The 25287-nt window shown below is 40.3% G+C and overlaps 1 protein-coding gene across 1 annotated transcript in view; it reads right to left on the bottom strand.

The window, feature by feature from the left end:
• The window catches only part of HCN1 (hyperpolarization activated cyclic nucleotide gated potassium channel 1), a 452456-nt gene extending 440732 nt beyond the window's left edge, over window positions 1-11724 (bottom strand). The window contains exon 1 of the mRNA XM_015101304.4: window positions 11193-11724. Coding sequence (XP_014956790.2) covers window positions 11193-11599 — 407 coding nt within the window. The 5' untranslated portion in view covers window positions 11600-11724. The remainder of the gene's footprint in view (window positions 1-11192) is intronic.
• Window positions 11725-25287: the final 13563 nt, after the last annotated feature.

The following is a 25287-nucleotide window of genomic DNA, read 5'->3' as shown; positions in this document are numbered from 1 at the left end:
GAAAATAATACTATTACATCTAGAAAATTTTGCAGATAGAAGCTGTATTAGAAGTTCTCCAATGCTCATTCTCTCATGAGTGAACTTATTTCACAGAGCACACACAAAAACTGCCACTGCACATCAGGGTTTCTGCTGCCCAGTCTTCCCTGAAGATAAAAAGAAAGCAGAACAGCACATCCTTTACACGGCCCTCCCTTCACAGACACATCCACTGAAAGAATTTTGAAGACTGACAAGCATGTACTTAGTATTCTCCTTTCTCAAATAGTTCACACTTCTTAATTCCATTTCAGTTTTACTTTCATAACAGCTAACATAGCATCAAGAAGCAGAGGATACTACAACTAAGCAGTACCTATCTGTGCTTAGTCACTCAGTCGTTCCGACTCTTTTGCAACCCTATAGACTATAGCCTGCCAGGCTCCTCTGTCCATGGGGATTCTCCAGGCAGGAATACTGCAGTCGGTCGCCATGCCCTTCTCCAGAAGGATCTTCCCAATCCAGGGAATGAACCCAGGTCCCCCGCATTGCAGGCAGATTCTTTATCTTCTAAGCCACTACATCTAGACACTATATAGTCATAACACAAAAATATGTATCTTCCCAACAACCCAATACTTTTTTCCTCATTTTTATAACTAAGGAAACTGAGGCCCAGATACTGAGGTGGTGGAATTCGGATTCTAACCCAAACAGGCTGGCTCCAGAATCTGTGTTCTTAACAAAACTATGTCACTTCAAAACATATCCATAATCTTTTTTTAACAACTAAAATAGTATTAAAGGATTATAAGAAGATTATAAACTCCCTTCCTTTCACTCTACACACCCAGTTCCTTAATTCAAACATCCTAACTGTTTCTTCTGACACTAAATTCAAAAAGACATTAAATTTCAAAAAGAAACTGATACATCAACTTTAAACCCTGCTCAATTTCAATCATTCAGCTTTCTTAGAACACCCAACCTTCATCTACCCACTCCATTGTTCTTGCCTGGAGAATCCCAGGGACGGGGGAGCCTGGTGGGCTGCTGTCTATGGGGTCGCACAGAGTCGGACACGACTGAAGTGACTTAGCAGCAGTAGCAACAACCTTCATCTACCTTTCTCTTTCCTTCCAGAATAACAGAACCATAATCTTCATGTAAATCATCCTTATTTACTTTACAATGGCCAGGCAACTGTTATTCATTGCTGATCCAAGTAATGTAATTTTTTTTTTCCTTTAAATACATGGCTATCTACTCGCGTATTCTTGCCTGGAGAACCCATGGACAGAGGAGCCTAGTGGGCTAGAGCCCATGAGATCACAGAGTGGGACAGGACTGAGAACTAACACTTTCTTCCTGGAGTTGATAAAGGTCTTTTGTTTATTTGCTTGTATTAAATGCCTGCTAAGTCCCTTCAGTCGTGTCCTGCTCTTTGTGACTCTATGAACTGTAACCCACCTGGCTCCTTTGTCCATGGAATTCTCTAGGCAAAAATACTGGAGTGGGTTGTCATGCCCTCCTCCAGGGGATCTTCTGGATACAGGGATCAAACCCGTGTCTCTCATGTCTCCTGTATTGGCAGAGGGGTTCGTATTCAACATACCCAATAAGTATTCCTGTGAAAGTCATAGATACCTTGTTCCAAAGGATCTGCCTAGTAACATTACTTTTCAAAAGCTGATTACCGCTTTTCTCTCCCCTGAAAGCCTTTGTCCAGGGCCCTCTACTTTCTGGCCCCTGTTTAGATTGGTTTCCTTCAAGACCACCCAGTTACTCAGAACTCCTGGGACTTTCTTTCAAGGTTCTTCTCTGTCAGATTCCATATCCCATCTTTTGTTTTCACACTGATGTGATTCTTTGTTTTACTGGAGCACATCATTCAGTAACTTTCTAAGAAAGGATACATGGGTGATTAACATTAGAGTTCTTGAATTCTGATTGGTTTTATTAAATCTTCTTATTATGAAGGGTTTGCAATTTTTTAGAGGTCACTTTCTCTCACAATTTTGTAGACTTTATCACACTATCAGTTAGCTTACAGTATTTTCTCACTTCTTGAGAAATACTATAAGTTTGTAACTTTCTCTTTGGAAAGTTTTAGGGTTTCATTTTTTGTTGTTGCATTTTTTCTTTTCTCCTCTGATTCAGAGGAGTTCTGAGGTGTGTGATGACCCTTGGTGGAGTCTTTTCCTTTCATGGTGCTGAGCACTCTGAGTTTCTCAGAAATGCTATTTCACATCCTGCTACCTGGAAATTTTATTTAAAATGTCTCTGTTAATGCCATATGTCAATTTTCACTCTATGTTTTCATCCTGAAACTCCTTTTATAAAGTTTGATCTTATAAATTAGCCTTTATTTTTGCTTATATTTTCCATTCTTTTCTTTTGGCCCTAATTATAAGGGGTTTGCTAGACTTTATGTGCCAACTTATTACATTCTGGCTATTCTCTTCATAGCATATTGTTCTTACTGTACAGATGAAATACCTTGCTGAAGATATGATTTTTAGAGTATTTTAAATAATATTGAGTTTCCCCTTATCCCAAATGCTTCTCTGTTCTTGGGACTTTCTTTTGCTGTTTGACTTGGTTTTTCTATTTTATGATGAAGATGTTTCTCAAAAGTCTCATAATCTTTTTCTTTTAGATATTAGATGATTTAGTACCAAAATATACATATAGTCTCTGTATAAAAGTATAAAGTCATTAGATAATAAATAAGTTTTACTGGAAGACCTTGAAGTGTCTTCCACGAAGGTAATTTTCCTGTTTCCTGCCTGGGGAGAATTAACCAAGCACAACAAAGCCTTCTATATTAGGATTAAGAGTTCTGCATTCACTAAAGAGACCCTTAATTAATCCTCCTAGTTTCAGACTGGTTTTCCTGGAAACTATTTCTTAACTGGTCCCTTCATGTCCTGAACACTTCTGGGGTTCAGTGGTGAAGGCTTGGTAAGTGTTAACAGAGTAACTTCATTAGCTTTCTTTCTATTTCCTAAAATGTTTCCAGATCCCTTGTTCTCTGCTTTCTCCTATTTCTTCTAGTTATCTGTGTTTCTTTGCATTTTTTTCATATTATTTTGGGAAGGTTTCAAGAAGGAGGGAGAATAAATGACTAACTTTAACATAAATTTTTCCTGCAGATGTGGAGAATTATTTATACTGGCAGTCCTGTTTCTTTGAGGTAAAAGAGCTGGAGTGACAGAATCAAGATTCCAAACTGGGACTTCCCTAGTGGTTCAGTGGTTAAGAGTCTGCATTTTCACTTCAGCATGGGTTCTATCCTCGTTCAGGGAACTAAGAATCCACATGTCATGCAGTCAAAAAAAAAAAAAAATAATAAAACAAAAGAAAAAAAGACAACATAATTGCTGAAAAATAAAGCTTATTAAAAAAAAAAAAAAAGATTCCAGAGAGCTAAACTTCTGGCCCACTTCTCATCATCCATCCATGTCACCAGGCTCATGGTGCTTAACCTCCCTTCAGTTTCATTTAGTCCTCTCTAAACTGGGCAGGAAAATGTAATGACTGGGACATGTACTTACACTGGTAACATGGAAAGGATGCCAAGTATTGCTGTAGGAAAAGAAAGAGATTTCTTTAACTGAATTTATTAATGTAAAGAATAAATGCGGCACACCCTGGTTGAAGTATGCATTCATTCAATATTTTTTTTTTTATAAACTGGGCCAGAATTTTCACTTCTAAGACAAACGGAAATACATCTCTGCACAAAAGAAAAAAAAAATAAAACAACTGTGCAATAGCATTCAGACCAGCAGTAATCATAATGACCAAAAACTAAGGTATCTGTCAACTGATGAATCACTAAAATTTGGTGTACACGTGTATGTATTATGCGCTCAGTGGTGTCCAACCCTTTGCAATCCCATCCACTGTAGCCCACCAGGCTCCTCTGTCCATGGGGATTCTCCACGCAAGAATACTGGAGTGAGTAGCCATTTCCTTCTCCAGGAGACTTCCTGCACTGCAGGTAGATTCTTTACCATCTGAGCCACCAGAGAAATCCAAAATTTGGTATATCCATACCACACTAAATAAAGAACTGAAATGTGCTATAGCACGGATAAAACATGAAAACATTATGCTAACTGAAATAAAGCAGTAACGAAAAATTATGTATTATATGATTCCATTGATACAATATTTCCAGCATAAGAAAAAAAAAAATCTATAGATGCAGAAGGTAGATTCGTGGTTGGACAGAGCTGTGTTGGGGGAGGAAGGGAAGGAAAGAAGAGAATTGAGTGCTAATGGATACAGCATTCCTTCATAGAGCGATAAAAATTTTCTAGAATTGATTGTGGTAATGGCTGCACAATTCTGTGAACATATTAGAAACATTCAATCATTCCCTTTAAATGAGTGAATTGTATGGTAGATAAATAATATCTCAAAAACTTGTTAAAAACTAAAGCATCTGAGAAAGCTTAGCAGGAAAAGTGTTTACTATGTGCATTCTTATGGCATGAGGAATATAAAATGGAATAATACGGATGAAGTGAGGGAGCTTAAATTCTAGTAGCAAAACATACATGAAGTATACACTCTGATGAAACAAAAAGCCCAGATCAAAAAAGAAAGTGGAGGGGGGAGGTGTTGAAGGTGATCACAGTGATTAAACTGAAATCCACATGAGGAAGAGAAACTAGTTATAATGCAGAATGACTTAAAGTGAAAAGAGAATTTCAGGCAATGGGGTTAAATGTCACATCAAAATCTGTGACAAGAGAGAACTCAGCTTGTTCTGGGAGCTGAAAACTTACCCAGGTGGCTGAGGACAGTGAGGGAGAGAATGGTGTGTGACGAGGCTGCCCAGATAAGTTGAAGTTATGCAATCTTGTAGCTCGTTTGTCAAATACATTCAAGAGTAATGGGAAGCCCTCAAAGGATTTTAAGTAGTGTGATAACTTCATTAGACATAAGATAACATGGCATAAGATCATTCTTGCCACTCCACATACTCTATGATGAACAGAATGGAGGACAAATTCTGACTTTCTGTCCTAAAACTGCCTGTGAATATCTAAACAAGAACATCAACAGTGCTGTATCCATGTCACTTAAAATTTTAAGAAGAGTCTTAGTTGGTAGCAGTAGTACTTGATAAGATCAGTATGTACAGAATATAATGAAGACTAATGGACAAAGATGTTTGCTGCAGCACTGCTGATAATAGTGAAATACTTGAATGAAACCTGAACATAAAAATTTGTAAACAGTCGCTAACTCTATGTGTGTGTGATTAGCCTTACTTCTTTTTTTAATTAATTTTTGTTGGAGTATAGTTGCTTTACAGCATTGTGGCAGTTTCTGCTGTACAGCATAATGAATCAGTTATATTTACACATAAATCCACTCTATTTTAGATTTAATTAGCCTTACTTCTTTAGAGCTGTAACATCTTGAAAATAAGAACAGGTCTATATAAATAAGATTGTTAAATTGTAAATCTGAGGCATGCATAATTTTGATACTTTGCTTTAACTGAGTGGCCGTTATTAAACGAAACATATTACCAGGAAGTTAACAAATAAACTTGAAAAGGGTCATGAAATCAATTTTTATCACCCATACTTGGGTGAGGTGTGTCTGATAAATGAGCATTTATCAGATGTGCTTATATACAAATGTCCCTGGAACAGTTTCTCTCTTGCTTGCTTATGTGGGCACGGGCATGCACACACACACAGAATTAACACAGCCAGGAGGTTTATTTTGCAAAAACATAGAAAACTCCAAGTGAACCAAGAAGCGCCACCATTTTCCCCTGATTTTTCTCTTCTGGGAAAATAATGCTAATTTGTACATCAAGATGCCTTCACACACACACACAAATTAATTTTGGAAGTACTTAGTGTAAGTATAAATAGTTTTTTATTCTAGTGCATGCAAACTTTTTCTTCATCACCACTAACTCTCCTCCTAAAATATATTGTGTCAGCCTAATTCATAGCTTGCTACTTCTTTACTCAAAATGATGAAATGAAAATTTGTCACAGCCCCTGAACTTGTTCAATACTCTTCCTGCAGTGCTGATGGTCTACCATAATTTTGCATTATACCTATAAGAAACTCTATTTGAAAGTCTTCATCCTAAATCCAATTTTTGCCTTCCAAGTAAGGAAGTAAATGGGCTCAGCAGGTAAAGAATCCATCTGCAATGCAGGAGCTGCAGGAGAAACAGGTTTAATCCCTGGGTTGGGAAGATCCCCTGGCAACACACTCCAGTATTCTTGCCTGGGAAAAATCCCATCGGCAAAGGAGCCTGGCAGGCTACAGTCCATGGGGTTGCAAAGAGTCAGAGAGGACTGAGGGACTAAGCACGAGTGAGCACAAGTGAATAATCTGTTAATCATAAGAATTACACTTGGGATGGCAAAAAGATCACATCCAAATCACACATTTATCTTGCTTGCCTCATACTCACTTAGGGACACAGGTTCATTGAGTGAAATAATGGAAAATTTCAAATACTATTTAAATTATTTTCTGGTGTTGGTGTTGTTTTGGTTTGTGGTTTTTGATCAAGCAGATATCGTTTAAATTCTGTTAAATGAGCCTATCATAACAATGTAATATATGGTTCCAGTGCATTTGAAATTCTTTCATTATTATTCAAGATGCAAGTTCAACAATACAAGCCCACATAATAAAATGTGAATTGGAAAATGACTCTCAATTTACATAATAAACCCCAAAAGTAGGTTTAAAGGCAAAGTTGCTCAGGAAAAAATGGAAAATATCTTGTAATATTTTAATAGTATAATCACTATATCTATTAAATGCAATTAAATAGTGAAGTATTTAGCAAAATTTAAAATTTTACAACCTTGCATGTATACTAAGAAAACGTAACTGAATAAATTCATACCTCCACATTTTTTCAAATAGTTTCACTATAATTGGGCTGACCAGTGGCTAGAGCCACTATGAAGAACTTAATTGAATTTATAAGATAGAAAAAGGTTCACCTAACAGAGGAAAAAAATTAATTCCTATGGTTAATTTTGGCTGTGTTGATAACAGAAAGTAAATAAAAGGAGCATTGCTGGGGAAAATACAGTGCATTCTGCACTAAGATAACAAAACAGTAGGGTAATTAGTCCTTAAACCCCAGAAGGTTGAATTGTTTTCCTGGGAGAAGCTCCTAGAAACAGGCAGTCTCTCTCTGACTAACTGTTATACAGAGGAAGCCTCCCTTCTCTAATGAACACATCAGTGACCTCTGACATCAGCACAGTTGTGGATGTAGCCTGAGGCACAGAGGCAAGGCCAGATATGGCAGTATCTTCAGGAAGTGACTCTGGTCTCTAGAGTCCTTGTGTACTTACCACACAATAAGCTTTTCACAGTCATTCACACTAATTGATGAAACACAGTGGAAGAAATAATGAGTCGAGATATAAAATCTCCTCCCTTACCAGAGGCAAGAGGTTTCCTGGCAGTATATATAGAATGGGAGCGTTATTTTTTTTAAAAGGCACTTATGTAAGCATGAGCCAACAAAATAATGGTAGAATTCTTGAACTGAAAAATAATCTGTTGATAAATTCTTCTAAGGCAAATTACTCATGTAATAGCAACCATCCACAAGAGTCCCCTAGCTATTCTTTCAATTCGTGTGAATGATTATATCATAAATGGACTGGCTATGAAATTACAATGCTTGCCCAGGATCACTTTTTTATTTAGTGAATAAAAAGTAAAGTTTTAGCTAATAAATATACAATCACTGTTAGTAACCTCAAAATCATGTTTAACCTTCAAATTATTTATATGTATGCGCTATTCACATGAAACTCAAGAAGACTGAAACCAAGTCCTCAATACACAAAAATCAGTGTGATTTTATTTTTTAACCATGTTTTCCCTAGTTTGGGTGAAGTTAGGGTGATTCTATACCATGGTATAAACAAAAACATACTTTTTTTTAAAACTGAATTCTCCAGCTCCCACCCAGTTATTTCCAACAGTATTGATGGGATTTGAGTCCTCTTTAGTCCCTGAAGATTTCTAACATCATCCTCCCCTGAGAAGAAAGGGAAATACAGTGCCTCTGCCCTACTTACACTGGAGGCAGAGAAAACTACTCGCCAGACACAGCAACAGCACTCCTGGGCCCAGGCGGGTGAGAGCGCCTGGAGGAGCTGGCTCCCTGGAGTCTCAATGGGAGCACAGCCCCGCAGCCTGAGGGAAGAAGGAAGCCTGCCCTGGAAATCAGTCATCCTGGGAAGGGACTAGATCACCAGCTGCAGTGTCAAAGTCCTGACATGCCCTGGACTGCGGGCTCATGCTCCACTCAGCAGTGTGGGACCAAATAACTGACTGGAGAACTTCCCTGGATCTGCGAAGGCTTAGGACGGTGAAGGGGGTCAAAAGAAAAACAAAAAAAAAAAACAGTGGGTATCTTTAATTTCTGGTATCTCCCCCATTCTCCATGGAAAGGTATTGTTAAGTCTCACTTTTTCAGTCACTAAATTACTACTGAACTTAACTTTGGCATTGTAGGAAACAGCACAGCACCCTAAAGTGTCTTCATCAGGAAAGGGTCTGAGGCGAACAGCTCATGACTATTTCTACATTTTGTAGATTATTCCCACACTTTTCCTTTAGAAAAAGAAAAATGCTAACAGAATTATGCTTTTTATTTTTATTTTTTTATTACATTATCCTGACATGTTACATTTTTAAGAAACCTTATATTGGTATAATAATGACTTAAAATATGCAAGCAAGTATTTACATTTGTTCCTTAGTTTGTTGTTTTATTGGTAAGACCAGCATATATAGTAATTGTGAGTTTTAAAATCTTTTTTTTTTTTCAGATTCCTTCCAGTTAAAAATCTAAATTATAATATTTACCTCTACCATTTTCTTTTTCCAGTTATGCAGGGGAAAATCAAATGTTCCAACCTGTTCCACAGCAGTTTGTTTAGAGTATTAACTCACTTTTTAATCATCTCTCCTTTCAAATGCATGATAAAGTTGAACTATCATCTGATTTCCATTTCTTCCTCCTGTTTAGTAACAAATTTATTTTGTTTGTTTTAAAGAGATACCCTGTCTCATAAGACTTACTTAGGAAAATGTGGAGAATCTTTAATTTCATGAATTTCATTCACTCAAAAGATCCTGGCACACTATACCAATTCCTGAAAGGTGGCCCTATATTTTTTATCTAATAAATGATGAAAGTTTAATTATATGCCACCATTTTGAAAAAGTGTAGACTATTTTCATACTGCTTGAGAAATAAAAGTATCATAATTAACCATTTAATTGAGTGCAAAATTAAACAAACAGAACATAGCATTTTATTTGCAAGTAGATATTGAACTACATATATTTCTGGAAAGACCATGCTTAGTTTTGTTATTAAGACTAAAGGCAGTTTCTGTACTGTTCTTTCATGAAGAAATAACAATATGGGTTGAAATATATTTCCACTGAAGACTGAGGTAGAAACAGTATTCTACATCTGATTTCAACTTAAAATTCTAAAGAATATGACAATGTTATATACCTTAGAATAAGGTCATTCATAGTTTGCTTCTATAAGTATTAGCCTACTGGAGGAAATATGTTTGATTATTTAGTAGATTATTTTAATATGAACATTTTTTCAATCAAACTCTTAATTTTCCATACACTATAAATGTCATGTTTTATAAGCCCTCCTTTGGAATTTGTTATGTGTTTTTCCATATAAGAACTTTAACATTCTACACTTCCTAAAGTACATTCATCCTATGCATAAATAACATGGTTACTTATTTCTGAAAATATATGTATTTTTACGTATATCTCAGAGAAGGTGAAGACGGTTTTTCCAAGGCTTTGTGCGGCAGAAGAATGGGTTTTCCACTAAATGTTATTCAGAACTCTGGACAGCTCCCATCAAGGAGTGGAGTTGAAGGCAACTGTCCCTTAGTTTGTACTAGCAACTCAAAGTAATGCTGCTTTTTATTGCTATATTTGTTGGCTGTTTAACAGCCGCCTATTAAAATTGCTGAGTTTGCACCACATTCTTTTTCTTTTCCAAACGATTTCAGCAGTAAATGGATACATACATACATACATATCTACATACATAAATGCCACTCTTGGCTTTTGCTTACGGGGTTTTGTTGTTGTTTTTTAATTAAAAGCACAGCCTTCCTCAGGCGCTAATATAACGTGACCGCAGGGTGTTCATACACTAATAAGAGGATCTACTTCACGACCTTCATTTGATAATCTCTAAACACGCTTATAACCCAGTGAAAACTTGGGCGACAAATAAGATCAGGGAACGTCTTAACGTTAGTTCACCGAAGCAGAGTTTCCCTGACAGCTAACGGCTCTCCTGCCCTTGTTCCCCGAGTTGGGAAATGGGAAAGAGATTTTTGAAATAGACTAGCAGCCAAGGTCAAGAAAGGGTGCCCCTCTGTTTCAGGAAGGGGGCTCTGAAAACGCCCCCTGTCTCCTTTTCGGGAACTCGAGGCTTCCCGTCAGGCTCCTGCCCCACCAGGCAGCGCCAGCTCCACTGAAATCTCAAGTCAGGGGCAATCCAAGCGCAAATTACCCTTCCTCCGCCTGCCAGCCACTCTCCTGAAGAAAGGCACTGAGGATACCAAGTGCCTGTAAGCGGATGAGAAACAGATTAACACCCCCTATGGGCGAGAGAGGCTGGACGGGCCAGGACCCGTGAGTCACCGCCTCGGGTCGCCTCATCCTCTCCCCAAACTCAGGAGCGCCTTTTGCCCCTTTGGGAGGGACCCACTTCTTGGGGGAACAGAGCGAGGGAAGGTGGCACCCCCAACGACTTTCTGGCCACTTTCTTACACTCTCATCTCTCCGAAGTGAAAGTTTCCCTGCACAACTTAGCATCCTCCCATCCGGAGGTCACCGTGGCCTTTTTCCCCGATCTGGCCCCAAAGTTCCCGAGGCAAAGGAAGAGAACCTTCCCTGGGGTTCCCCGGGCAACAGGAACTCATCAGTCAACCCCCTCCTGGGTGGAAACTAGTTGTAGAAGAGTCGAGCCTGCCGCCCGGGTAGAAGCCACGGCGGCTCCTCCCGCGGCCGGCCGGGCGCCCCCTCCCCGCCAGTCCCGGGGCGACCCCTCCCAGGAGCCGGGAGCGCGAAGGAGGGCGCGCCCGGAAGGGAGGGTGGGGCGGCGAGCATAGAGTCCTCACCTGAAATCGCTGTAAGGGTGGATAATCCAGAAGCCTGCAGTTTTAACCCTTTCCTGCTCCTTCTCCACCGCCTTCTGGCTCCCGAACATGCGGAGGGAGAATTTGTTGACCCCGGGCTGCAGCATGGAGGTGAACTGCCGCTGCATGAAGCCGTACTGCCGCCGGGGCCCCTCGGCGTCCTCGAAGCCCCCGGTCGATTCCTCGCCGCCGCCGCCGCCGCCGTCCACCTTGAAGCACACGGAGTTGCCGTGCTCCTTCGCCCCGGTCCCGCCGCCCCCCGGCGGGGTGCCCAGGCGCTTCTCGGCCGCGGCCGGCCCCGCGCCCGTCGCGGGCGCCTTGGTAGGGAAGACGCTGTTGCCATCATCCCGGCTGTTGGACGAGGAGTTGGGCTTGCCGCCTCCTTCCATGCCCGGGGGACGCGGCCGGCGACGGCGCGGGCTCCAGACTCGCCGGCCGCCCGGCGCCGGGGACACGAGGCGGAGGGGGCAGGGGCCGGATCCGGCGGCCGCCGAGCCCGGCTGCCCGTCGCGGCGGCGGCGGCGGCGGCGGCTTCTGCTTCCCGCCCGCGCCGCTGCTCGCTGCGCGCCTCGCTCCCGCCGCCGCCGCTGCCCTCAGTGGCTGCGCTCCGGGCTCCGGCGCGGCTGGTGCTCAGGCTGAGGCTGCCCGAGCGAGGCTCGGTTCGGCTCAGCCCTCGCGCGCCAGCGCCTCCGCTCGGCTGCCCTCTGCTGGCCGGAGAGGAGCTCTACCCGCCCGCACGCGACACGCTGTCGCTCCACTCTCGCTCCACTTCTGCCCAGCGTGACATTGAACTCGGGAGCCCTCGGAAACATTCATTTGTACATGATGTGAGAGACTCGGTGTATTTTTGCACGAAAGGAGGAGAGAGGCAAAGAGAGAGTGAGAGAAAGACTGAGCCAGCGGATATATATTCATCCGAAAGAGACAAACATCCTTGAACTCCTTGAGACCTTGTCACATTGAACTCCTATTTGAATGATGTTACAGATCAGGAAAGGGGGAGAGTGTAGCTCTGGATGCAGAAAATTCAGCGTACAGCTAGGTGTGCATTAGAAAGTAACGGCTGACATTAGATGCTAAATTTCATGAGTACAGGGAATTGTGCCTCTGTGTGTGTGTGTGTGTGTGTGTGTGTGTGTGTGTGTGTGTGTGTGTGTGTGTGTGTAGTTGAAGGAGAGAGGCAGACAGGGAAAGAGACTAGGTTCTTTGTAACCCAGGGTAATCAGTTGGGGCTTTGCAGATGAAGCTCTGCACCTAGGGACAGACAGCTGACCTCCTTACACTTATCCTTGATTTTTCTCTGGAGCTTCGTATGCAGAAGATGGGATTTCTTCCTTCCCAAGGCCACTCGCATCAATTCGCTGGTCTTCCAGCAGCCAATAGTGAGAGAAAAGTGTGTTAGGGAAACCTCACCAGAGCTGACCTAACTTTTCAAGTTATATAATCAATAGAACATACTAAGAGGCTTGCGTGTTTGGTCAGTGTTCAACGATGCCTCACCAGAAAGCCAAGATGCCTTGGAATCTAGACAGAATGTAATGACCCTTTCAGATGGGGAAAGTATTCTCAAGTGAAACTTACAGCTTGCTGCTGATGCTGAAGAAAGCATTCTGAGATTCCTTGTATTCCCTTGGTGTCTTCCAAACCCACTGGATTAGCTGAAGGATGCAAGATGTGCGGCCAAACTCACCAGTCCCTCAGCAGGGCAGCCCAAAGTCTGAAGAGCTTTAGGACTCCCAAATGTCCCAAAACATCTGTTCCAGTTACACGCATTGCCTCCCTGCCAGCAGCCTCAGTAAAGGAATCCCTACCCTACCAGGAGTCCCTGATCTCATGGGTCCTGTTGGCTACAGCCACTTTTCAGAGTGAGAGGAGTGGGCATTTCGGGGAGGAAATCTATGACAAACTGGCAACCAGTGACTTAGCACGAAAAATGATTGGGGCCAGTCAAAGTGTTTTCCTGAAAAAAAAAAAGAAAAAAAAAACTGAACAGGGAGGAAGCCAATTGAGAATAAGAGAGGCAGGGATAAAGACAGAATAAGGCAACTAGAACCCCTCATGCAGGGTTAACAGAGGCTGAAAAAGGAAGCAGAGAACAGAGGGGGAAAGAAGAGAGAAGCAGAAATGAGACTCCCTTAGGCCTAGCTGTGCTCTAATTCTGTACAATTCCTCTTTCCATTCTACTTACCATAGTCTATACTACATCTCCTTGTTCAGCACACTCCACCCTGACTCAGACACCATCTGTTTTTAGCTAATCAAAACCTAGAACCTTAAGAAATAAGTATAGGTGGCCAGATTTCAATGGTAAGAAATAAGGAAAATAGGAACAATATAGTGCTCCGATTTATCAGAGTAGGGACTCTGAAAACCCAGGAGGTCAGGTGAGGATACCAGGTGCTGAGGGAAGAAGGAAACCAAGGAGATGGATAAAAACCAACTCTGCCTAAAGCACAGTTCTTCCGAAGAAAGGCCGATTACTCAGGCAGCTTCTCTTTACTGAAGATGTTCCCTACTTTTCTCCCATCCTGTAGGCTTCTCCAGTCCCTCTATTTTCAGTCATGAGTGTGACAATGTATATTTTAACATAAATTTTATAATAATTTAAAAATACACCAACCAAAATGCTATGCTAACTGAGTTTAAGTCACTTTCTCTTTTCTTCAAGCCAATCCTTCTTTTTGTCCTTTTTCGACTTAATCTTAAATATGATCAAGGCAGTTATTTTTGTCAGAATTTTTTCTGTTTCAGTGTCTGAACTAAGCTAATATGACAGAATTACTGAAAAATAAATTTTCAAAATAGAACAAAGACGTGTTTAAATACGGTCAAAAATTATTCATTGGTTGTTCCAAGTATAGCTTTTAGGCCACTCTTCATTCATTTAAATTCTCAAAAAGAATACTATTTTTTAAAATTTGGAGAATGTGCATATTATATTCATTCATTAGCAAAGTTACCAACAAAAGAAAAAGTCAAGTTTCTCCATTTTCCTTTCAGACTGTCTTAGAGTCATTTATAATGTGGACTGATAAAAAGCTTACTCAAAAAAAGAAAGTGCAGAAAGATTAGGACAGAGTGAAAGCTATGAAAGAATGAAAGCAATCAGCAACAGAATTACCAAATGTGTTTTAGAATGTTACTCAGTCATGAAACTTCTGTGGCTAACACAAATTTCTTTTATTATTTAATTGTTCTATTTCTCAGTTCATTGAATGAATTAGAGAAGTGTTTGACCAAGGAAGATATTAAGGACTGATTATTCACTCAGAGTGATATTGAGGAAATCAGAGCAAGTTAGTCTCTGCTCGTCTCCCTCTTCCCACTCTCCAGCCTCAGGCCTATATTTTACTTTCCTAATGGTAAAGAGTAAGCTCCAGGAGTTGGTGATGGACAGGGAAGCCTGATGTGCTACAGTCCATGGAGTCTCAAAGAGTCAGACACCACTGAGCATCTGAACTGAACTGAATAGTAAAGAATCTACCTGCCAATGCAGGAGACTCAGGAGACACAGGTTCTGTCCCTGGGTCAAGAAGATCTCCTGTGGAAGGAAATGGCAACCCACTGCAATAGTCTAGCCTGAGAAATCCCATGGACAGAGGAGCCTAGAGTACTACAGTCCACAGAGTCGCAAAAGAGTTGAATATGACTTACTGACTAAAAATCATTTTTACCTTCTTTTCGCATCATCCTATCCTTCCTCTAATCAATCCAGAAACACATGTATCATATACAGAACAGGCCTGAATTTTGAACCTTTCCTCAGCATGTTTCTATGTCTCTCATGAAAAAACTATCATGTCTGTTCATGATAAACCATTTCAGGCTGAAATTCATAGAGCTAAAGTAGAGTGCGTTTCCTTTTTTTCAGTCATCTTAAAAGTAAGACTACTATCTTGTTTCACTCCATGTCAGTAGATGTTGATGATGTCAAAGTGCCATGTATTTCAAAGGAATCTGATTTCTGAGTTCTCATCAGAGAGTACCAATTATGAACTCATTTCAGAGCATGTACCATCAGTGGTTAAATGAGTATTGTTCAGGAAATACAAGGATCATGCATCTTTTTTAACTCTTCCATGTTTCCTTTTAATACTCTGCTTGAGATCAAGTTGCAGGCAACAGCCAAAGATTGATATGAAATTAAAATAAAATCTCCATGCAGCAGACACAAGCACATGTGAAACGAAACCAGAATAAGATAGATGGGCAACATGAAGTTTGACAACATATTGGGAAAATCTCAGTAATTTAAAGATTTAAGGGATAAAACATTTTAGTCCTCTTGTTAAAATAAAGGAATATAATCAATACACATTTCACATGTAAGGAAGTAAAGTCAGATCTTCCTCTGTTGAGAAGTGAAGTGAAGTCGCTCAGTCATGTCAGACTCTTTGCGACCCCATGGACTGTAGCCCACCAGGCTCCTCGGTCCATGGGATTTTCCAGACATGAATACTGGAGTGGGTTACCATTGTTGAAGGCAATGGTAAGGAACAGTGAAAACAATAGAGGTCCAAAGGCAATCTCACAGCTTCTCTGTCTTATGTCCAGGCAAACGAGTATCTGTTTGGAAAGCAAACACCAGTATCATGCTTAATGTGAAACACTGGCTCTATTAAAGTTAGAACAAGGCACTCAGTTTCAGTACATCTATAATGCATAGTATTTTCAGTTGATAATGTCGCTTCCCTAAAAAGCCATCAGAATCAACTGCATAACCATCACAATTGATAATAGGATTTAGAACAAACAGAATTCAAAAAGTTGATACAAAGTAAACATGGATAATTTATCAAAGGTGAAAGGATGGAAAAAGATATTCCATGCAATTGTAGCCAAAAGAGAACAGAGCTGTCTCTATTAATATCAGACAAGATAGACTTTAAATAGAAAAGTTATGAGACAAAAAATGGCATTGTATTTTAATAGAAAGTACAATACAGCAAAGAGACAAACAATTGTAAATGCACACTTCATGACAAACCATCAATATATATTGTGATTGCATATCCACGTATGCTTATATGCACACATATATGAAGCAAAAACTGACAGAATTGAAGGGAGAAGTGGACAGTTCCACAAATAATAGGTGGAGTCTTCAATGCTCTGCTCCTAACAATGGATAGAACAACCAGAAGATAAGTAAGGAGACAGATGACATAACACAATAAACTAATCAGATCTAACAGACGTGTATAGAACATTTGCTACAACAATAGCATACACATTCCTCTCAGGTGCACAGAGGATGTTTTCCAGGACACACCACATGCTACTCCACAAATTAAGCCTCAGTCGATTTTAAAAGATAGACATCATGCATAGTCTTAACTGAACACAGTGGGATGCCATTAAAAATCAATAATGAAAATTGAAACAATTCATAAATTTGTGGAAATTAAAAAACACACTCTTAAACAACCAATGGATCAAATAATAAATCACAAAAAGAATTAGAAAATACTCAAGATAAGTGGAAACAAAAATACAGCATGCCAGAAATTATGGGACATGATCAAAGCGCCAATACTTTGGCCACCAGATGCAAAGAGTTAACTCACTGGAAAAGACCTTGATGCTGGGAAAGACTGAAGAAAGGAGAAGGGGGCAGCAGAGGATGAGATGGCTAAATAGCATCACCAACTCAATGGACACAAATCTGAGCAAACTCCAGGAGTTAAGGAAGGACAGACGAGCCTGGTGTGTTGCAGCCTCTGGGGTTGCAAAGAGTCAGACAGGACTGAGTGACTGAACAACAACAAAAATGGGGGAATTTATAGCCACAAATGTTTACAGTTAAAAATAAGAGATATCTCAAATCAACAACCTAACTTTACAAAGTAAGAAACTAGAAATAGAAAAACAAAACTCAAGAGTTAGCATAAGGAAGGAAATAATAAAGATTAGAGCAGAGATAAATGAAATAGAGAATGAAAAACAATAGAGAATATAAATGAAGTCAGTATAAATGAATATAAATGAAATCAAATGTTAATGCGTGCGACAGGGTGCTCAGGGCTGGTGCACTGGGATAACCCAGAGGGATGGGATGGGGAGGGAGGTGGGAGGGGAGTTCAGGATGGGGAACACATGTACACCCATGGCTGATTCATGTCAATGTATGGCAAAACCGCTACAATACTGTAAAGTACTTAGCCTCCAATTAAAACAAATAAATTTTATTAAAAATTAGTTACTTGAAAAGATCACAAAACTAACAAACCTTTATCTAGATGGACTAAGAATAAAAGAGAAGAAATTTATTAAAATCAAAAATTAAAATGGGGATATTGCATTACATTACTACTGATTCTGCAGATATGAAAAGGATTACGAGAGTGCTAAGAACAGTTGTACACCACCGAATTGGATAACCTAAATGAAATGGACAAATTCTTAGAAATCCAAAATCTGCCAACTCTAAAATACAAAGAAACAAAAGATCTAAATAGATGTATAACTAGTAAGACAATTGAATCATTAATAAAATAGCAAATCAAATTCAGCAGCATTTTAAAAGAATTATACACTGGTCAAGTGGGCTTTATTTCTGAGTGAAGATCTCATCACACAAAAATCATCCACTATAATACCTCACAGTAACGAAATGAAGAAAAAAACTCACATCATTTCAATTGATGAAGAAGAGGCATTTTTACATGAGCAAGCTTTCCCTCCTATCATGTAATAAAATGGAGACAATCTTTGCCTTATGAACTTAAAGTGAGATAGATATCTGTAAAGCACATTGCATACAGCCCAGCGCAGAGTAAGCTGGTGTTATATTGCTCATACTCTGGGTAAAAGATACAAATTGATAAGTATAGTCCACTGTGATCATCCTTATAGCATGAAATGCATAGTGATATATAAAATGAATTAATAGCCAAATTTTATCCAAACAAAAGTACTATGTTAAATAAACATGGTAAAAGCAAGCATCCTTGTCTTGTTCTTGATCTTGGAGGAAAAACTTTCAGTCTTTCCCCATTGACATGATGTTTTCTATAGGTTTTTCATACATGGTTTTTATTATGTTGAGGAGGTTTCCTTCCATCCTACTTTGTTCAAAGATTTTAATCACATAAAAATTTGACATTTCTTATATATGACAGAGATCCCTCTTGATCATGGTCCGTCTAACTCCAATGCTGCCCACGCCCCTAACTGAAATGATGTACTTCTTATCTTAATAATACATAGATAAATGATGGATAGAAAGATAGATCATGTGTCTTAGCTTTAAAAATTTTTAACTGTCTCATCACCAGATCAATGAATAAGCCAGTAAATAAACAAGACAAAATGGGGTTAATTATTTGCCATGACTGAATTGATGGATTTTGCTTCCCTTTTTAAAGTATTTTCCTTTAACCTTTCATTTCCAAGGCCAATCCTCATGACCCATTGTCTGAGAGAGAGGAGGTGGTACTCTCACTAACAAAGAGGCCGTTGATCAAATTGAGTCTCAAAGCTGACTTTCTCCACCTCTTTAGCAAGAAATTTCAGAGGAAGTCTGAATATGAAGTTGCATATTATTATAAATGAGACTACTATTGTTTTTGCCTCTGAATACATTAGAATGCAGAAGTTGGGTTAAAGAAGGTTAATTTTTGTGACTCTTGTCTCTAGCAAACCTACATTTTGAGGGTTCATTACCTATTTTGTCCCTCACCCCTCACATCCCAATGGTGGCAATTTCTACACTATCCCATTCATGTGCCCTCTTAAGATTATCGTAAGCAAAAGATTTTTATTTTAAAAGACATTACTTAGAATTAAGGATAAAGTTTTAGCTGGAAAAAAAGAGAGTAAAGAATCCCACAAAAGGACAAATCTTTGATCTTATTGGAATTGAGAAATTAATTAAAAATATCCCAGTATTCTGAAATTTTGGTGTCTATTTAGAGTAACTTCTTTTTTGGCAAAAAAAAAGTATTCGTTATAAATATTTTAATATTGCAAGAGAGCCTTCTACTGACTTTCTTTGTCTATAATCCCTTTCTTTGAATTGGGTCTCTTTGCAAATTTCACACGGTTAGAATTGGGCTCCAGACACAGGACCCTGCTACTGCTTCCTCCCATCATAACTGTAGGTGCTTGACTCAAGCCACGTCATGAATGTTATTCCCCCAGAATCTGAGCTCCTAAATACAGACTAAGAGAAAGTGAGCAGTTGGAGCTGAGTTTTCTATGATAACAAGGAAGAGATGCAATCCATAGATTCTCCTATAGGAATTCCACAGAGCTGCCCTCTTTCGGGTCACACTTTTCAGATCTTATTTAAATTATGTGAAACTCTGTGTTGTATCTTCTTTATTTTCCCTTCAGATTTGATCTCTGTCCCTTTCTTATCTCTCTGTGCCCCAGAGGCTGGTACCCATGGCCTGTTCATCACCAGGATGCCATATATGCTAACCTCTCAAGGCAAATAGGAGGAACAACTAGAAAGCAGAAGGCAAGAGGAGAAAAATTCCCCTTTTGCATGTTCCTTCCTTCTTTACTGTGGTGCTGTCCCAGGCAGATTTATTCTGTGGCCACAGCTCCTACTGCCTTCTCAGAGGCTCTAGCTTGTTAGTAATAATTACCACTTTAGGAGCAGGGATGCTTCCCTGCTGTTTTAGTTCCCATGTGGCTGCTCCACCATCCTTGTGGGTCTCTGTAACTCTGCCCATATCTCTGCTTGCCATGTGCCCTCTCATTAAATATATTCCATGAAATCTGCTGAATGTGCCACCTTTTCTTGCCAGGATCTTGACTGGTTAAGCTTCCTGTTCTTGTTGCTGTTCAGTTGCTCAGTTGTGTCCAACTCTGCGACCCCATGGACTGTAGCCCACTAGGCTCCTCTGTCATAGGATTTACCAGGTGAGTATACTGGAGCAGGTTGCCATTTCCTCCTCCAGGGGATCTTCCTGACCCAGGAATCTGTGGCTCCTGCCCCATATCCTGCATTTCACATAGGTTCTTTACTGCTGAGCCACCAGGGAAACTTTCTATTATATGTCTAACAAATTCTTTCAAAGTGCTTCATCAGAGTTTGCAACTGTCTCTTTTATTTTGGTGTGCAGGATCTTAGTTACTCAACCCATGCCCCTGCAGTGGAAACTCAGAGTGCTAACCATCGGACTGAGGGAATTCTGAGAGTTGGCATCTGTTTCCAGAGGATTCATAGATCCATTAGCCTACACTTTTATCTCCATATTCATCAAAATTGTTTAGTTTTATTATGTGTATATGTGAAATTATTAACTCTCTCTCTCTCTCTCTCTCTGCGGTGTTGGAGAAGACTCTTGAGTCCCTTGGACTACAAGGAAATCCAACCAGTCCATTCTGAAGGAGATCAACCCTGGGATTTCTTTGGAAGGAATGATGCTAAAGCTGAAACTCCAGTACTTTGGCCACCTCATGCGAAGAGTTGACTCACTGGAAAAGACTTTGATGCTGGGAGGGATTGAGGGCAGGAGGAGAAGGGGACAACCGAGGATGAGATGGCTGGATGGCGTCACTGACTCGATGGACGTGAATCTGAGTGAACTCCGGGAGTTGGTGATGGGCAGGGAGGCCTGGCGTGGTGCAATTCATGGGGTCGCAAAGAGTCAGACACGACTGAGCAACTGAACTGAACTGAACTGAACTGAACTGAACTGATATAATATGGGGCTTCACATGTAGCTAAAATAGTAAAGAACCCACCTGCCAATGCAGAAGGCTTAAGAGACTCAGGTTTAATCCCTGGGTCAGGAAGATCCTCTGGAGGAAGGCATGGCAATCCACTCCAATATTCTTGCCTGGAGAATCCAATGGGCAAAGGAGCCTGGTGGGCTACTGTCCACAGGGTCGCAAAGAGTCAGACATGACTGAAGAGACTTAGCATGTGTGCACACACAAGCATAATAATATCTTCTAATAATATTATTCAGCAACAATTGTTTTTGGAAAAATTTCTTAACCTATGTTGGCTTTTGTTAACAATCTTTGTGAAACATCAACTATAAATTTATACATGCTACATTAAATTCTGTTCAGATTTTTAAAATTGATTTTATCATTGATATCTGTTTCACATCCACCTTATATCCAATTTGTCAACAATTCTTATTTTCTCTGCATTCTGAAGCAGACCTCTTCTCACTACTTTGAGTCTTTAATTTAAATTCAGACTCTGCAGCCAGAGTGAGTCGTTTACAACAGAAGCCAGGCCAGGTCATTCCTCTAATCCCAATCCTCTCAGGGGATGACTCTCCCAGTAAAAGTCACAGTGTTGACGGTGGCCTCCTAAGTCCTGTCACCTCTCTGACCCCATTGCCACCACTCCCTCCCTCAAACTCGGAGCCAGCCACACAAATCTCCTTGGGCACCTGTGTGCTTAGTCGTGGCCAGTTCTTTGCAACGCCATGGACTGCAGTCTACCAGGCTCCTCTGTCTGCGGAATACTCCTCTGTTGCCATTTCCTCTTCCAGAATATCTTCCCTACTCAGGGATCAAACCCTGCATTGGCAGGTGGATTCTTTACCCCTGAGCCACCTGGGATGCCCTCACAAATGTCCTTGACGTTGTTGTTCAGCTGCCTAGTCATGTCTGACTCTTTGTGACCCCATAGAGTGCAGCACACCAGGCCTTCTAGTACCTCACCATCTCCGAAGGTTTGCCCAAGTTCATATCCATTGCATTGGTGATGCCATCCAGTCCCCATCCTCTAACGCCCTCTTCTCTTTCTGCCCTCAATCTTTCCCAGCATCGGGGACTTTTCTAATGAGTCAACTGTTTGCATCAGATGACCAAAATACTGGAGTTTCAGCTTCAGCATCAGTCCTTCCAATGACTATTCAGGATTTATTTCCCTTAAGATTGACTGCTTTGATCTCCTTCCTGTCCAAGGGGCTCTCAGGAGTCTTCTCCAGAATCATAGTTTGAAGGCATCAATTCTTCAGCACTCTGCCTTCTTTACAGTCCAGCTCTCACAATCATACAAGACCACTGGGAAAACCATAGCCTTGACTATACAAACCTTGTGTCATCAGAGTAATGTTTCTGCTTTTCAACACACTGTCTGTGTTTGTCATAGCTTTCCTGCCAAGAGAACGTCTCCTGATTTCATGGCTGCAGTCACCATCTGCAGTGATTTTAGAGCCCAAGAAGAGGAAATCTGCCACTACTTCCACCTTTTCCTTCTCTATTTGCCATGAAGTAATGGGGCTGGATGCCATGATCTTAGTCTTTTTGGTATTTGGTTTTAAACAGGCTCTTTCCCTCTCCTCCTTCACCCTCATCAAGAGGCTCTTCAGTTCTTCTGTTTCTGCCATTACAATGGTATCATCCACATATCTGTGGTCGTTGATGTTTCTCCTAAATTGTCAATCCTTCTCCCAATTCCCAAGAAGGGTAGTACTAAAGAAAGTGTTAACCATCAGACAACTGCAATCATCTCCCATGCTAGCAAGGTCATGCTTAAAATCTTACATACTAGGCTTCAGCATTATGGGAACCAGGAACTTCCAGATGTCCAAGCTGGGTTTAGAAAAGGAAGAGGAACCAGAGGTCAAATTGCCACCACTGGCTGGATCATAGAGAAAGCTAGGGAGTTCCAGAAAAACATCTACCTCTGTTTCATCAACTACGCCAAAGCCTTTGACTGTGTGGATCATAATAAACTGTGGAAAGCTCTTAAAAAGATGGGAATATCAGACCATCTTACCTGTCTCCTGAGAAACCTATATGCGGGTCAGGAAGCAACAGTTAGAACCCCGTATGGAACAACTGATTGGTTCACAAATGTCCTTACTTTTCTTCGAACTTCCAGGCACACTTCTGCCTCCGGACTGGCAGATGCTGTTCCTTCTGCCTGCAGTGTTTTTCTCACACCAGAAATAGGTATTTGCTTGAGGTGATCTTCTCAGTAAATCCTCCCTGAACATTTTACATAAAAGGCAACCCTTACTGCTTTTTCCTATCTCTTTCTTGCCTTATTTTTCTGCTCTAATCTTGACACCAAGTGACATGCTCAATATTTCACTTCTTTATTTATTGATTGCCTGTCTCTCCAACCAGAATGTGAGTCTATAGGTTTTATTAACTGCTGTGTCCCCTCCCCCAGTGTTTAGAACAATTGACTGGCACCTATAGTTAGTCAATAAATTGTTTAAGAAAAAAAATGAAGTAATAGACTTATTTTCTCCCTCCATGGTAAGAAGTTTATAACCAAATACAATTAATTACGTATTTGTAACTGCATAATTATTACATTCTTATTTTTAACACAACTGACTAAAGGCTTAAGATCCTCTTACCAGGTGGAAGAAAATTTGCAGACTACTGCTCTACTATCATCTGTATTTTCTGTGGAAATATCACATTACAGATCCAGGATCATTGTATGCCAAATAATATCATGGCAATAAAATTACTGAGTCAGTATTATAATTGAAATCAATTCAGATGACTGAATACAAAGGAAAACTGACTCTAAACGTTAGATTTAACAATATTTTTTCTAGAAAAAAGGAGAAGAAATATTAGTATATTATTATGCAGACATTAAGTAGAATTTGAGAAAGAATGTACTATTTATGAATGATATCTTGAAAAATTATATTTTTCTGTAGAAATAGAAGCTGGCAGCTTATTACAGCGTATGTTAGAAGTTGAAGGAATTAATAGTACATTATACTGAGGTCTTAAAATTTGTAGTAAATGAATGAAAGATGTTTATTCATCAGCAGCCTTATGGTACATACCAAGTCACTCATCCTGGACAATTGCTTGACCAAACTTCTCAGGAATAGCAAGCCTTGGAAATAAAATGAAGTAATCATCCCAAGGGTGGTCCAAAGAGTCAGAAACTCATAGATTCACAGAGTATCAGGGCCTGAAGTAGCTTTAGGCAACCTGAGTACTGGCCCTAGAATTCAACTGAAGTAATTGGTACTATGGGTTTTGAATTAAGGAAAAATAATTTTTATTTCTGTGGGTTGACTTTGGTTAGAAATTGGCAGGGTTAGTAAGCAGTGCATGGAAAGTTGGTGAATGAGTCACCATAAGACTGCTTTTCTGAAGGCTGAGAAGCTTCATAGGGAAACTCATTGTAAGGAAAGAAGCAGGTGTCATAAACCTAAAACACTGAAACAGTGATGAAGGATGCAGTGATTCTGAGTCAGTGTTAGTTCCTGTTGCTCAGCTATACCCTTACCCAACTTCATACAGACAGTTACACAGTTCAGTCAGTCAGTCGGGTCCAGCTCTCTGTGACCCCAGGGGCTGCAGCACGCCAGGCCTCCCTGTCCATCACCAACTCCCAGAGCTTACTCAGACTCATGTCCATCAAGTCAGTGATGCCATCCAACCATCTCATCCTTTGCCATCCCCTACTCCTCCTGGATAAGAAAAGTCTTGGACAAACAGAAGAGCATAGCAATTCTGATCTTTAATTATCTTACTTAATTAAGACGATAGCAAAACTCTCATTTGAATTATCGTGAATGAATTCTAAAGTAATATCAAGTCTTTCATTGTTGTTCAGCAGCTAAGTCATGTCTGACTCATTTGCAACCCCATGGACTGTAGCCTGTCAGGCTCTCCCTGTCCGTGGAATTTTCCAGGCAAGAATACTAGAGGGGGTTGCTATTTCCTTCTCCAGGGGATCTTCTCAGACCAAGGATCAATCTTGCATTTTCTGTTTTCTGCTTTGGCAGGGGGATTCTTTACCACTGAATCACCAGGGCAGCCTCAATATCAAGTCAGCTCTAGCCTATTTGGACTAATAGGAGACAGCAGCTAAATGGTGAAGTTGACTTCTGTGACTTTTTTTTTTTTTTTTTACTTCTTGGCATCCAATTCTCATCCCTATCAACTTTCCAATTTCATTTTGAGAAGTGGCTTCCCTAATTATGAGGGATCTTGGTGGTACACTGCCGTGTTTCTCTTACTTCCCCTGTGAAATGTAAAATAAGGTAGAGCTGTTTAAGAGACAAATTTCTCTTCTTATCATTCCAGAACTTTCAAAGGAAGAACACATGACCTGGGCTCTTTCTCTCTTGAAATTTTTGAATCCTAAGCAGCATGCCATAAGGACAGA

This window comes from Ovis aries, chromosome 16, assembly GCF_016772045.2.
Source record: "Ovis aries strain OAR_USU_Benz2616 breed Rambouillet chromosome 16, ARS-UI_Ramb_v3.0, whole genome shotgun sequence".
NCBI lineage: Eukaryota > Metazoa > Chordata > Mammalia > Artiodactyla > Bovidae > Ovis > Ovis aries.
This window is presented reverse-complemented; position numbering and strand designations above follow the sequence as displayed.